The sequence below is a fragment of the Girardinichthys multiradiatus genome, chromosome Y, assembly GCF_021462225.1.
Source record: "Girardinichthys multiradiatus isolate DD_20200921_A chromosome Y, DD_fGirMul_XY1, whole genome shotgun sequence".
In the NCBI taxonomy this organism is placed as follows: domain Eukaryota; kingdom Metazoa; phylum Chordata; class Actinopteri; order Cyprinodontiformes; family Goodeidae; genus Girardinichthys; species Girardinichthys multiradiatus.
Genome location: NC_061818.1, coordinates 27,929,232 through 27,944,514, shown reverse-complemented (window position 1 = coordinate 27,944,514; position 15,283 = coordinate 27,929,232). Strand labels below are relative to the sequence as shown.

General features: G+C 37.5%; 1 protein-coding gene across 3 annotated transcripts in view; it reads right to left on the bottom strand.

The window, feature by feature from the left end:
• Positions 1-15,283, bottom strand: part of LOC124864296 (calmodulin-regulated spectrin-associated protein 3-like) — a 28,442-nt gene that overhangs the window by 10,761 nt on the left and 2,398 nt on the right. Inside the window, exons 2-11 of one of the 3 annotated variants that reach the window (XM_047359026.1) lie at positions 10,258-10,520; positions 3,846-3,986; positions 3,572-3,658; positions 2,879-2,911; positions 2,018-2,156; positions 734-873; positions 567-651; positions 434-476; positions 282-337; positions 2-74 (exon numbers count right to left, since the gene is read on the bottom strand). In XM_047359026.1, coding sequence (XP_047214982.1) covers positions 2-74; positions 282-337; positions 434-476; positions 567-651; positions 734-873; positions 2,018-2,156; positions 2,879-2,911; positions 3,572-3,658; positions 3,846-3,986; positions 10,258-10,520 — 1,060 coding nt within the window. The remainder of the gene's footprint in view (position 1; positions 75-281; positions 338-433; positions 477-566; positions 652-733; positions 874-2,017; positions 2,157-2,878; positions 2,912-3,571; positions 3,659-3,845; positions 3,987-10,257; positions 10,521-15,283) is intronic. The other 2 variants (XM_047359028.1, XM_047359027.1) reach the window with 2 other exon arrangements.

Below are 15,283 nucleotides of genomic sequence, written 5' to 3'. Positions count from 1 at the left end.
CCTGAGGGGTTTCTTGCTCCATGTCTTTCCAACTCCTTCTATATGAGACATTGAGGTAGACTGAGTCAAAGGTCCTGAGTACAATGGGACACAGACAAACATGTAAAGGCATGCAAACATCACAGGGATGCACACAATATTCAAAATAAATATCAATGGAAAACAAAACTGTACAAAAATAAGTAAACAACACCACAAAACAACTGAAACAAAGAAAATGACTGAGGAAAATAGGGGTATCAAACTGATTGACTTAATGGTGACAAGTGCTGCCTTTGTACCTGATGCAGAAGATGAAATGGGGAGAAAAGGCTTCTTGAAGATGGAAGGAGAAGTACTGAAAAGTGGAAAAATGTAGTTTTAGTCTAGCTTAAACAAACATTCTCAACAATTGTTTGATAACTTCTAAACTCAAATTCAGATATTTTTGTACCTGTTACCACTGATGCCATGTTGTGTCACTGGTGTGGATCCATCTGATGAAATGGGAGACCCCCATTATGACTATGTAAGACCAATTAAATTCTATCCTGGGGTAACGGTGAACACAAACCTGTGACACTTACCTAACGTATCTATTGGCTGAACAAATTCTGGCCTTTGCACTTCTAACCAGTAAAGCAGCTCAGACAGGAAACTCAGAAAATTGAGCTACAGGATGACACATTACGCCAGACATCAGAACTATAATGCATTGTTTAATGTACAAGTCAAATAATGATAGAGAGGGTACCTGAAGCTCCTGTGGTGTGTATAGCATGTCCTCCAGTGCCAGGTGACAGCAGCCCTTCAAACAGCTGTCACAGAACTCAAGGATGAACTGCAGGTTGTACAGGCTGTCTGCTGCTGACATGGAGTCCTTCATTGAAACATCTTGCACACAGGAGTAAAAATGTTACCTTTCCAGGCATGGCCTGTTATCATTATATAAACTGAATGAATAACTAGAATCAATTTGGAATGTATGTAATTGACTTGAAATCTTACTGTCAATTGTACTGATTTTACTTTCTTTTGTAAAGTGCCCTGAGATCACATTTGTTGTAAACTGGGGCTATAAAAAATGAATTTAATTATGAGCTGACATAAGTAAACAGCCTGTGGTTTCTGAGGTAGCTATTTGAAGAGCTGTTTCATTCATTTAATTATTGAACTAGAAGCTTAAAATAAGATGCTGACTTCACTGTACCCACATCAGTGGGACTGAAGTGTGAACATCCTCACAGGTGTAAACCAGGTGAATGGTTGCTGATTTGCATTTCTTCTGTGAGCAGGCCAAGGAGAATCCATGGCAGGTTGAAAATAAATTAATAGCTTTCAAAAAAACTTCTAAATGTCTAGACCCATCATCATTCATGTTTTGTGTTCTCTAGATGTAAAAATACACAGATTATTTTAACTATTCATTTATATTAAACTTGTTAAGCATAAAGAACAAGTCTTTCTTTTTGTCTTTTGCTAAACGTGACACTTAAGATCAAGCTTTTCATTATTTTAAGTTCAATTTCATCTGTTGTTAACTTACCAAATATGTTTCACTAATAATTTGAATCTTTATAGATCTCTTATTGTTATTAGGTTAAAAAACAGAACATTGTGTTTTGTCCTCATTTATATAATTAATTAAACAGCTGGCGAAACACTATTGGACCATGCTTTTATTGCTGGTGAGGAGCAAAGTTGCTCTAAATTAAATTCAACTTCAAATATATTTTATTAACCCCAACAGGAAATTAAAACAAATACTGGATTCCTTGTGAGTAACATCTCCCTCTTTGTCCTGTTTGTGGTTTTTGGATGTGGCAGAGTATACCTGACGGCTCTTGTTGTTGAAGGTCTGATTTTATCGGTTTTGCTCCAGATAAAAGTACTTTAATAAGACTGAAGTACATGCCTGTGTGGCATTAGTCTGTTTTCATAATCTGGAAAAAAGCTGACCCTTCACCAACTTTTGAGTTATTATTTGCATCCTGCTGAAAAGCCTCTTAATGCACAGGTTAAAAAAGCGTGTTAGTACCTTCAAGTCTTAGTAGCCCAGGGTAATAGTAATGTATGACAGCAGCCAGAGCACAACCACTGGAGAGGTCTTTAACTTCCTTCACCTCTGGAAAGATCGGCTTCACTTTGAACGGAATTTTATCCTTCCTGTATCGGAGCTACAAAATACACAAACAAGAAAATCAAATGAAATACTGTGACTTTACAAATGCCAGAATCAGATTATGTATTTGTTAATGTTTTTATTAAAATTCAAAGTAAAAATTTTAAAAACACAAATGGGCACCCCTAATTTTATGACTTAGTGTTGCTTATGACACGTCAGGAATTACTTTGTGAGACAAAGAGGACAAACAAAAAGTCATGCTAAGGAAATGCAAAATGGGATGAGCATGGTTGAGTTGGTGACAGAAGACAAACACTAAATCGGTGCTAAAAGAAGTCGAGAAATGGGGTCAAGAGGGTCTCAAGAGGTAGAGAAGTAGGAGAGAGAAAACATTTCAGGTCTAACTGCAGAAAAAACAAAGCAGGGGCCATCTGACTAAACTCATCTCTGATAAAACCCCACGCAAACACACAGCACCTGAGAAACCAGTTTACACATGGCAGCTTCAAAGTCCAGCTTTTTTTAAACAATGATTCATGCATCACTCATGCCTTTATAAATAATAACTTTTGGCCCCGTCCTGCAACAGCATTAGTTTTATACTGCAGTTGCTGTTCAGTGCAGACAAATATATTTGATGCAAAATGCAAACTCAAACCAGCTCATGGGGATTTAAAAACAAAAAACCAACCTGATCAAAATTTTGAGAAATTTGATGAGGACACTGGAAGGATGGACGGATAGGGAGGATGCAGAGAAAAGGAGGGAACTTACAGGAACAAGTTTCCAATACCAGCGTGTAGGACACTGTCAAAGCAAAGGAAAAAGTAACAAAAAAAATAGACAAAGAAAGAGGAATGGAAAACAGGAGCACAGGGACAGCTATTAAGTATGCAGTAGAAGAACAAGACAAACCGGACAAGAGATCACAAATGTTTCTTAAAATTGCAAAGGAAATTTGCTTATCAGGTGCTCAATATTTGAGTTGGTAAAACTCTGCTTGTAAGGTTTGCAGAGGTTTAATTTTACCCTACATTTGTGTTTTTTTCTCCTGTTGCTCTGTTGATTTATTTTATAAAAAAGATTTTACGGATTCAGCATTTCTATAAACAGTTTTTGTTCCAATGGAGAAAAAAAAAAAGCAGTTCTTGTGTAAACTGGAGTATTTTATCTTTAAAAAGGCATAAACTAGTCTTCATGACATTAGTATAAGTACTGGCCATTACTGAAGCGCACTTTAACCTCTTCAGATTACCAGAGTTAACTGCACCTCGAAAAACAAAATAAAAAAAAATTGATTTGCAAAAGCGAAAATATCTGGTTGCTCCCAAAAACACCATTTCAGGATTGTGCTTCTTTTGGCAAATGTTCTTTCTTCCCATTTAAACAGAACTCTTTTGAATTATCCTAAAACAGATTATAAAGGTTTATGTGCTGAATGTTGTTCTGGATATCTGCAGTACTCACAGAAGGCTCAACAGCTTGGGGTTCTGCTGCTGACTGAGGCGAGTCATTCTGAGCTCCTTCTGTACGTTCTCGCAGCTTCTGGTTTAACTAAGAACAGAATATAACAACTCTTAAAATCCATACCAATCATAGATATTTTTAATAAAACATACAATAAGTCATACATTACTAGAAAATATTAAATAAATACTACATCGTCTGCAACAGAAACCTGGGAAATACAACAAAAATGTGAATTTAAAACATGCCGTGTTTCTTCTGAATTGCTCCTTACCGCATTAACCCAATGAAGCAGAGCATCCTCCCAACTGGCAGCTCCGTCTAGAAGATCAGCAGAGCCACATGTCTTCAGTGCAGTCACAGTCTCTATGGCTCCCACTGTCATCAAGGCATCTATCACGGCCAGATGAGCACTCTGCAAACATCCCAAAGGAAAAAGATAAGGCGACAACCAATTAGAGAAACCAATATTGCTGGAAAATCGCTTGATTAGTTTTGAAAGACAGTGTTTACTTCACAGCGGATATTATCTCGTGTGCTGCAGCCCTTTTCATTGTATACTGGCAGTATCCTCTAGAGGTCACTACAATCCAGTGGTTGACCAGCAAAAACTTTCAACAAACTTTTTCACCAGGCAAACACAGACAATAGTAGATGTGGGTGAACTTTGGACCCATGTTTGTGCATCCATTAAATCATTAAATAGGCAGCAGACCTGTAATATGATAACACACAAGACCTGGAACTGTCATTCTTCAGCTACTTTCCCTTTAATTGACTTACCTTTTGCACAGTAAAACATTTCAATATGGCTCATTTAAAACAAACATGCAGGATATGCCAGATGAAATAAGAGGCTGTTACTTGACGACAAGAACACATAATTGTGTTATTTTTATTACAATAAATATTATTATGAAATAAATTTTAGAACATAAATACAAACATATTTATATTTAAAACCATGACCTTTAGGTTTTTTCTTCATGCACAGGAGACCCTTACAGAGTCTGATCAAATACTCTGAGCTCATTAAAATGTAGTACCAACATTAACAGCTCAGTCAAAGCGAGAATGTTAATTCTTTAAACCTGTTAACTTGTTAGAAGCTGTGCTCTGTTTGCACCGCAGCGTTACAACTTAAACTTTCTTAACCTATTTTGATAGCGTTTATTCAAATTTCATACCTATTGTTTTTATTCATTAGTATATTTCCAGAAACGAGAAATTTACATTTGGACTAGACTTTATAGAGTTATCTAATTATCAAAAAAGTTTAAAAAGCTTAAAATAATTTTCTATGTAATGTTATTCTTTTAATAGCTCATTGTCCTTTATCAAGAAAGCCTTTGCCTCAAATCTATAATGTGTTTCTAAATTTGTTTCTGTTTCAGTCTTTATTTTTTTAGTAGTCATCAGTATATCTCCCTCCTGAATAGTTCACTGCAAAAGCCCTTAGGGATGAGTATTCATTTTAACTTAGTAGAGAAAAGACTGGTCAAAAAGCAATCCATTCCAGCCAAAGGCCTACTCATTTAATCCACACGTTTGAGCCTAATCTGTGAAAATCAATACCTTGACCCTTTAAATACTAACAAATTCTACCTCAGTTGCCAGACATTCTTTGCCAGCCTTTTATGCTTGCCCAGATAGGGACTAGTAGCAGTTTAGCTGTGCAAATGAGCGCGATATACATGTCTGCCTACAGAACCCGGCTGCAAAGCGCTGACCTGGGCAGACCCCTGGCAGAGCAGGCTATGCCAGGAAAGGCTTGTCAGATAGTTTTGGGGCAAGCTCTGTCGATGTGTCATTCACTGCAAGGATTGCGGCCATAGCTGGTTTGCCCTCCAAATACTGTTGACAAAATAGGAGGCTGTCACTTCTGTGTTCATGAAATACGGCTTGCCTTTTCAGCAAATACAAAGGGTGACTTTACAAATGCCATGATATGTTGGGTATCAAGAAATTGAAAGGATTTGATAAATGTTCGCATGGTGCTGTTAACCAACATCAATATTACATAAAATACTATGCACATCATTATTCCCAAATTTGCTTATTGATCTAATAGATTCATGTACTGTCATACAATTAAAATATGCAGTAAAATGTACTCATCATTTTATTCATGCACAGTACAATAAGTAATAAAAAAAAGAAAACAAGAAGTATTTAAAATGTATACTGTAAGACATACTCAAAAGAGAAATATTCTAGAAAAAATTAGAATAAAGTACAGAAATGTAATTAAGATCTATAAAACCTTTGCTGTGTTGTTCTGTAGTTTTCAAATGACAGTGGAAGATAATTTAAGACAATAAAAAAGCTAAATGAAACAGGACGAATGAGTTGTAGCCACTTGCGGATTTGCCACTGCAGACCCAGGGGAGTTTGCTAAGCTAAATCACAAGGTTCCCTAATGAGTAAAGAGAGAAGCTACTCCAGCACACAGCTCTGAGCCTGCCAGATCACCATAACAACCAACCAGCTGACCCATAATGCATCCGAGTACAAGCCTGACTGCAGTACTTATCTGTGCTCCTGGCTTAGCCCCGATTCTCAGCTCTGAAACATCCTGCACTTCTGCAATATCTTGTAGAGAGAAAAAATAAACACCGATTAATCCCGTTAACATTTAAAACATAATTTGGGAGAAAAAAAACTGCTCGTATGTGATCTTTGTTAACGAAAGTAAGAAAAAGTTATATCATCAGACAAATTCATGTTGAGGGGATTTTGTCTGAAATATGACTTAACCCCATCCCCCATCCCTGCCTTGTTCCTGTATGATGGGGAGACAAACAGGGGGATCAAGCAGGCCTGGGGCCCAACTAGGGATTTTGGAAAAGAGGTTAATACTCATATGTATATGAAGTGTACACTTACATAAGGTAATATAGCTCAAAATGAATTTACACCAAATTTGGGGCACATTTCAAAGCTTAATTACCAAAATTTCCTTAGATAAAAAACCCTTTAATCAATTTGAATAATAAACTGAATCCAACTGCAGTTTGATAGTTAGGAATATTTGGAATGTGTGTACCCGACTTGAAATCTGTATGATTCTAGCAAATTGACTTTGTGAAGTGCCTTGAGACGACATGTGTTGTGAATTAGCGCTATATAAATAAAACCAAATTGAATTGAAAACCAATTATGTTCAGAGCAGCAACAGACCAAAGAAAAATAAATGATGCAAGATGATGGTTAGCGTTTCTGATAATCTGCCACTTCTGTTTCCAGCTAAACTCTTGACTGATGTTCACTTGACCAAAAACCTGCCGAAGTGTCCCTGGCACTACGAAAGAAACAGCGGACCAGAGTAAAATCTAGATACATTATAGTTAACATTAATCACATCTTCACTGTTAATATCAGAGTTTGTAAAACTCGTTCAAGGTGTGACTACAGGGTTTTTGTTGCAACCACCCAACGTGAAGATGAGAGGAACAGCTGGCTAGACAACAAGGCTGTTGGGTAAGAAGTCACACCTCTAATTTCACAATCCCAGCAGCATAACTCCTGTTATAAAGCACATGGTTGTTCAGCTCAGATTTACTGAAGTAAAGGCATCACAGAGAGCATTTTGTGGCACAATTATTGTTTCAAGAGCACTGTAATTGGGCACTCAACATGAGACAAACCGGGGTATAGAGGGGGTCATTGGTCATCTCTGGGATGTCAACCAATCATGAATGACGACATTCACCCTATGTAGTGGATTATGTGTAATCTTCAAAGATCTTTATCCTCAAATGGAGGAGTGATGGGGGCTGGGCAGATGCAAGCAGGACAACCCAAATATTTATAGAACCTCAGTCACTAAAAATACATAAGACCTGATCACGACAAAACAAATAACCTTTTTTTCTATATTTATATATATATATATAAAAATAAATAACAGAGTGGCTATGTCTCTCTTTTATGCAGATTACAAATACTCCACCTTAGGTATAGGTAGGTGCATCAAGACGAGCCAAAACAACAGCCACTTTATTTGATCTGTTGTGTTTGGATTTAAATGTAAACCTAATTTCACAAACATTAGTAAACAGCATTAAGGCAACAACCTTTACTTATCCAAAAGAAACCAACAATGAGAAGGCAGATTACTTGACAGTAGTATTGGTGACAAGCATAACCATGCATTTAATCTAGAAAAATGTGAAGCCTTAAACAGTCAACCTGTAGCAGATTGCCACTGCTGCAAAGCTGTTTTACTGGCCAGGGCCCACACTGATGCTCCATCCCTGTAACACTGCAGCATGACCCACTTTCTTCACTTGCCATACAAGCTGCATTGCCAGTCACTCGCAGACAAACTCAGAGAGCAGTCAGTAACTGGGGGATCATACACTAAAGTAGCACATAGCAACTGCAGCAGCATCAGAAACCGACCAGGCATTGTCTCAACTAGAAAGACCTAACTTAACTGGGCAGAAGAAATTAAATATTGTGCATTAAAGGACCATGAACAACAGATACCTGTGTCTTTAAATTTAGCTACCTTTTTGCTTTCATTTAAAATGGTTAGTTGTTTAATGTGTTTTAGTGAAACAGTATGAAATAAAGCCTAAACTATCTACACCAATGGTAATTATCAGAAAGCTTGTATGAGGTTTAAGAAAACTCTTGATGTTCCAATGCACTTGCCATGGTACAAGCATGATGCCGAAAGGTGCTTTATGTAAAGAAAAAGAACAACTGTACAGATGTATGTTAATGGGTAAATAACACAGTAAACAGCTTTATACAGCCGTGAACTGCTTAGGACGTCTCTCTACTAGAATAAGGATCCAGCTTTAAAGAGCAAACAGGGATTCGATGTAAATTAAAATTATCAAAAAAAGGGTAAAGAAACTAAAATTAAGGAAAAAGAAATGTGTACTAACCAGCTTTCTCCCAGAACCGTTTCGGCTTAGAAAAGGGCATATTGATCCAAGCTCATGATTTAGCTCACCATCAGAAAACTAGCTCCTTTTAAACATCAACTCGTATGCCTAATAAGCATCCTTTGCCCAGGTCACGCAAACTCGAAGTGCTGCATATGGAGGCAAACATAGCAGGACTGTACTATACCCAATGACAATGTCAGTCCTGTGATTGAGCATTCCTGCTTTTGTTGTGTGTAAGCACATATTGGCACTGCATTGAGCCATCTCTGTTTGGTTCATGTAAATTACCATACGTGAACAGCCCTAGCTTCCAAAGGAGTTTCATTTTTATGTTGTTGAGATGCAACAAATGACTAGTGAAAAAGGAAAGGAAAAAACGGTGCAGTCATCAGGTGTACAGTACAAGATGTGGTACCAAGCATTCAGCTGCAGGGGAGCTAACAACACAACACTGTACACAACAAATCCCTGAGGAGGCCATCACTTTCAAAAACAGCGTGTATGTGCACAGATTTGGGGTCTTTCTGATCAGAGTGAAAAGTAAGGCTAATACCAATTCTACTGTAAGCGGTTTCAAATTTCATCAGCCAAATACAAACTGTATACAGAAATTCAATTTTTAGGATTTAATAAATGTAGTTTGTAATCATTTTCCGGGTGAAGAGTTTGGAGCAATATAATGTTACAAGACTGAAAGACATATAGAGATCTTTTGCCAGTGGCTAAGAGGACAAACCTGTTTCTCTTGATTTAAACTCACTGAGCCAGCTCATTGTATTCTCTCAACACAGGAGCTAAAGTTTCACTAGAAATCTCTAGCTTTTGTTGTGATCTGGATCAATTGTACATATACTCCATCTCCCTCTCACACCCTGAAAGTAAAGTAGTCATGCCGTTGTCCTCGCAGCTGGAACCACTCATGTTTTAAGATCAGTTGAGGAAGTATACGGCGTTGGGGGAAGGGCTGAATGGCTGAAGGGTCTTTTTGATGTCCTTTAATCCCCAGAATCAAAACCTAAACATGGCCCAATAACAGCAACCAAGTGATCCTGACCTGTTTTTTTCTGCAGATTTCTAAATAACAGAGTTGGTTTCAGTAAATAAACCTAATGCAAAAATATAAGAATAAGGAAACTGTGCACACAACGTACCACTGTTCCTTACATTACTTTTCTCAATTTGAACACTAACACTGGAGTTTGTGGGCAGTGGGTTGAGCAAGGAAGGCTACAATCACACTGCAGGTCTTGAAGCTCATTTCTGATTTTTTGCTGAAATCCGTTTTTTTGCATGGTGGTTTACACTACTATTTAATCACAGCTACCATCGGACTTCAGTCAGAACGGTTCAGGACCCCATAACGACCCAAACGCACAGTTTACGGAAACAAAAACGAATGTCGGCGTCTGTGTATCATCTTTTAACTTGTTGGGCAATGCAATATTAGGACCACATAATAACAAGACAAAGGTATGAAAACAGAGAGTCCATCTATTAACAATGGCATTTTGTGAAGCAGTGGCTGCTACTTCTGTAGAAAAGTCTGTTTGGATGCGTAGTCGGAGCCAGGACAATAACGTAGAAGTCGGATGAAACGCGACGTGACCAGTCAGATTGTGGACACTTTGAAAACCATAGGATATGTATTTAATTTTAGTACCACATGTAGACGTGCAGGCAAATTCAGGTGGCTTTTAAAGGTATATCCTGCTTTAATCCCACAAATATTTATATTCTGCACAAAAAGTACTGAAAGAGTTTGGCGAATTACATATCAGACATTACCATTTTGATGGGTTTATGTTGAAGGTCTGCCTCAGTAACTGTGGCTTCCTGATCTTTGGCGACTATGCCTCTCTGCGTGAGGAGCTGCAGCAGGGCGATGTTGTCTTTGGGCTGTGCCTCAGATCCAGTACTCCCAATAATAATGCTGTAGGTGCGACAATATAACTCTGAGGACTGCAGCAGGCGCGTGACTGGAGGTTTGAGATGCTCCTGTTCATACTGGTCACAGTAGAAGGGGTCACGCAGCTCTGCAGGGACATTTTCTATTGATGGAGAAAAACAGATATTGATTAGACTGATTAGAATTTTAAAACTATCGCTTGGTAACAGTCATTGTTGGTAAAGGTCAATGTAACAAACTGGAAAACAGTGACTAAAAAAAAAAAAAAATCACTCGGCAAATAATTTGCATAAACCGGCTATCTTAAATCACCTTTGAAATAAAAATAAAACATGAACAAAGCAAAATACAAAAAGGGCAAATCTAGGATCCTGTTTAACCAGGAAACACCTTTAGGAAGATTCAACAGAGGTCGAAGAAGTGGTGCACTGTTAACCACACCTGCTCACAAACAAAAAAACAAACAGGCCTGAGGAATTTTTAGATGAGCCATTCAACTAAATTAGCAAAACTACACTTTAACAAGTGGCAGAAGGCACATTTAATTTAGCCATAAATAAACAAAACACGTTTTGCAACAACAAAATTATTTTACACACAACTCAAAGCCTATTGGATCTGGTGACTGTGCAGGCCATGGGAGATGTTCAACTTCACTTTCATGTTCATCAAATCAATCTTGTTGTGTGTATTGGTGCATTGTCATCCTGATACACGGCACCGCCTTCAGGATACAATGTTTGAACCATTGGATGCACATGGTCCTCAAGAATGGTTCGGTAGTCCTTGGCAGTCCATCTAGCACACATATTGGGCAAAGGGAAAGCCATGACATGGCAGCCTAAACCATCACCCATCCACCCCCATGCTTCACTCTGGGCATGCTACAGTCTGGGTGGTACTTTGGGGCTTCTCCACACCGTAACTCTCCCGGATGTGGGGAAAACAGTAAAGGTGGACTCATCAGAGAACAATACATGTTTCATATTGTCCACAGACCAAGATTTGTGCTCCTTGCACCATTGAAACCAACGTTTGGCATTGGCATGAGTGACCAAAGGTTTGGCTATAGCAGCCCGGCCGTGTATATTGACCCTGTGGAGCTCCCAACGGACAGTTCTGGATGTGGTTCGTCCTTCTTGGTGGTATGCTGACATTACCCTGGATACCGTGGCTCTTGATACATCACAAAGACTTGCTGTCTTGGTCACAGATGCACCAGCAAGACGTGCACCAACAATTTGTCCTTTTTTGAACTCTGGTATGTCACCCATAATGTTGTGTGCATTTCAATATTTTGAGCAAAACTGTGCTCTTACCCTGCTAATTGAACCTTCACACTCTGCTCTTACTGGTGCAATGTGCAATCAATGAAGACTGGTTACCAGGCTGGTCCAATTTAGCCATGAAACCTCCCACACTAAAATGACAGGTGTTTCAGTTTCATTGTCCAACCCCTGTATTTCATGACTTCCCTTAATAATTAACAAAAAACTTCAATCAACAGTCGCTTGGCATCTATGGTTTTTTTATTACACCAAAGCATAAGTCTAAAAATTTAAAAACAAAAATGCTCACTCTTACCAATTTTAACTAACTCTTCAGGCAAGGATGAACACAAACATGTTGGCTAGTTTAAAAAGTTGCTTTCAGGCAGATACAAGTTTCTTTGCCATGTTTACTGATCGCAGGCGCAATTTTATCACATTTGCTTGACCAAAAAAAAATACGACAGTCTCAAAAGCCCAAGTAAAGTAACATCCAGAACAATAGCGGACGCCAAAATTTACATCATAATTCTGTTCTTCTGTAGCTGCATATTAATTTGGGTATTAAACAACTGACAGAAATTGATTTTTAAACTTATGATTCAAATTAAAACACAAAAATACATAAATAACACTTTCTACATTTTAAATGACTAAGCTTACTGGAAAGAACATTAAAGAGAAATGTCAAATAAAAAAAATTAAAAGAATCCAAACATAAGCAACAAACCAAATGTTTTAACTTCCCATTTCCCACTAACAGATAACGCACCACGAGTGGTGACAGACCTCTCCCCTGCAAATCTGAATAACTTAAAAGTAAATAGATTATTAATAGTAGATTATTTTGTTAAAAGATTTTGTTAGGTGTAATTGTAGACAATGCTTTTAGACTGGTCAATGACTACTTAAGACCTAAACTATTACAATTATCCTACACCAAATGTTTTATGACTGTATTTGACAAACCCACAAAGAAACCAGTTTCACCAAATCCATTTGTGTGTCTGTATAAACCTTCTTAAGTGTCTAAGAGTTTAAAAGGTCTTCAGAAATTGAAAAATCAGTCATAAAAACAGAAAACATATTATAAACTTTGAGTCTAAAACTGATCATAACTTGTTATATTCTTTTCCATATTAAAAAAACAGAAAGCTGAAGTAATTAATGTATATGTAAGAAAAATAGGTCCCGGGAAGGATGTGCTAAAAACTCCCCTAGATGGCAAAGCAGATGCAAATGCCACAACTTGGTGATATGAGAAAGACTGTTATGAAACTAATTTCCCTGTGTGACTTACCATAAACAATGACAGTCCATGACATATTAAATATAAAACTAGGTACAAGTTTCAAGTAGCAGGTCCATAAAGAACTGCCCATAAGTCAAATTTTTACTACATAAACCTCAAGTAATGACAGCAAACCGATGGGAAGGTATGAAAAAAATGCAGCTTAAAGCTGTATAAATAATGGTAAAAAGACAAGAAAAGCTAACATAACACTGAATAAAATACAACTCTTTGAATGTATTTTCATTTTTACAAAAATACGTATTTGCTTAAACTGGTGCAAGAACCTCCCTGTCATTTTTACAGGTCATGGAGTCAGTGCTTTATCTATTGGTTTGAGTGAACAGGCAAAAGTCAAACGTGTGCAAAGTTTATTGACTCAGTCAGTACCACTGGCAGATCAGTCCAGGTAAAAAGTAGTCCAGCAACTTTCCATCTGAGCATGAAACATGGTAAACCCTGACAACCCCAACAGCTCACTGACTTCTTACTATTCAGACTGGGAGAAGAAGCAACTGAGCAGATATGCAAAACAGTTATTTATGTAAAATTGGACAAGTTTTAAAAAGGTCTAGTGGAACTGTTATAGTTTACAAGCAACGCTGCAGTCAGGTTTGCTCTGTTAGCTGGTATCTGAAACTGACATGCAAAGTTAGGTAACAGGAGACATGTCCCTTTTCATTGACTGATTGAGCTTGTATACTGGCTGGGTCATAGAACATCACCACATGTCTCAAAGTGCTCATAACACACAGCAAGACAGGCTTCTATACAAAGCATTAGCACCTAGCAAATGTTCAAGGTGAGTAAGGTTCTTCAGAATGAAATAGCTCAGCAAGAACCAGCGGCCTTTGTGTTATTACCCTTTAAGAATAAAAATGTACGCTGATTTTAAGAAGGCTTCATGATCCCTTTAGAAGACAAGATGCCAACTGAAAACTTTCAGGAACTCTGCTATTTACTAAATAATTCAGTGACACCCAGTGTATTCCTGCTTGTTGTTTTAAATGTTCATCATGTGGTTGAAAAGATCAAACACATATGATTATCTGGTTTTATTTTAAGAACAAAGTAGGTACTGTTCTGTTACGCAAAAACCTTTAGCTTTAGTCAGAAGAGCAATTTTAGCAGCCCACACTCCATGTAACCACTCAAACTCAGAAAAATGGCATCAAGGAGGTCACCTTAGCTCATTTTTAATAACTTTATTTCAGAATGTTTCAAAATGCAGCACACCCTGATCGACATCACTATCAATGTGCAGTGGCCAGGTCTGTGAGTTAAAATATTACTGTTAATTTATTTTAAGAAAAAAAACAAAACAAAAGGAGTACCTTTTCTTTATTGGTCAGAGGCTAAAATGGCGTAGACAGCAATCAGCTATTGATCTCTGGACCACAGTCTGATTGGGAGATAAAGCACACAACAAATGAAGCTCCTCGTCTTCACATGCCCTCAAAGATCCACTTACCATAAACATGCTATCCCTGAAAGCCCATCATATCCTGTAACATTAACACAGGCACTGCTCCACTGCAGCACAGTAGGCTTAATTGCATTAAAGGGCCGGTGTACACTGAATAACATCCTACAGAGTGAAAGTGATTACATTACAGCCACTTCAGAAGTAAACAGGACAACACTAGAGGAGAAGGCAAGTAAATATAAAAATAATTGAGATGCAATATAAAGAGATGCTAGAACTTTAAAGAGATGTTAGAATCAAACGCTAAAATATATCTGGATGCAATTACTTAAAGCCTACTTGGACCTTTAATAAGTAGAGTGAATGTTCTTATACTTATTTATACCATAACATGTCTACCACTCATGAAAATACCTAACTACAATTAAATTTACACTGATCTTGCAGTAATTTAATAAAAGTGCCACTTTGATTGTCATCGTTCTCCTTGTTAAGCGAGTTTTTTAAGTTCCATTTTGTTTTTTCCATTAACACTGATAAAAAATGGTTCAAGACCATGGATAGACAATGATTTGTTTATAGGTTAGAAATGGGAATATATAGGCACAAAATGGCAGCATGACTTGGCAAAGGGAAAAACTGGCTTGGAGCCACTGAAATACAAAATAAAATACAGCAACCGTGTCCAGGGATTGGCCTTAAGGAATATCACCTTGTACACAATTTAAACATTCTGACTGAACACTAACAACAAGCATACATCCTCATGAGCCTGTATTTCATCTGGACCATAAAACTAACACTGGTTGGTTTTTCCAAGATTTTACTATTTATCACAATTTAACAATTTTTTTGTTTTAAAGTACACCCTGGTTTTACTTAACGGCAGTAAAATAGACATAACACTGACGCACAGTTTA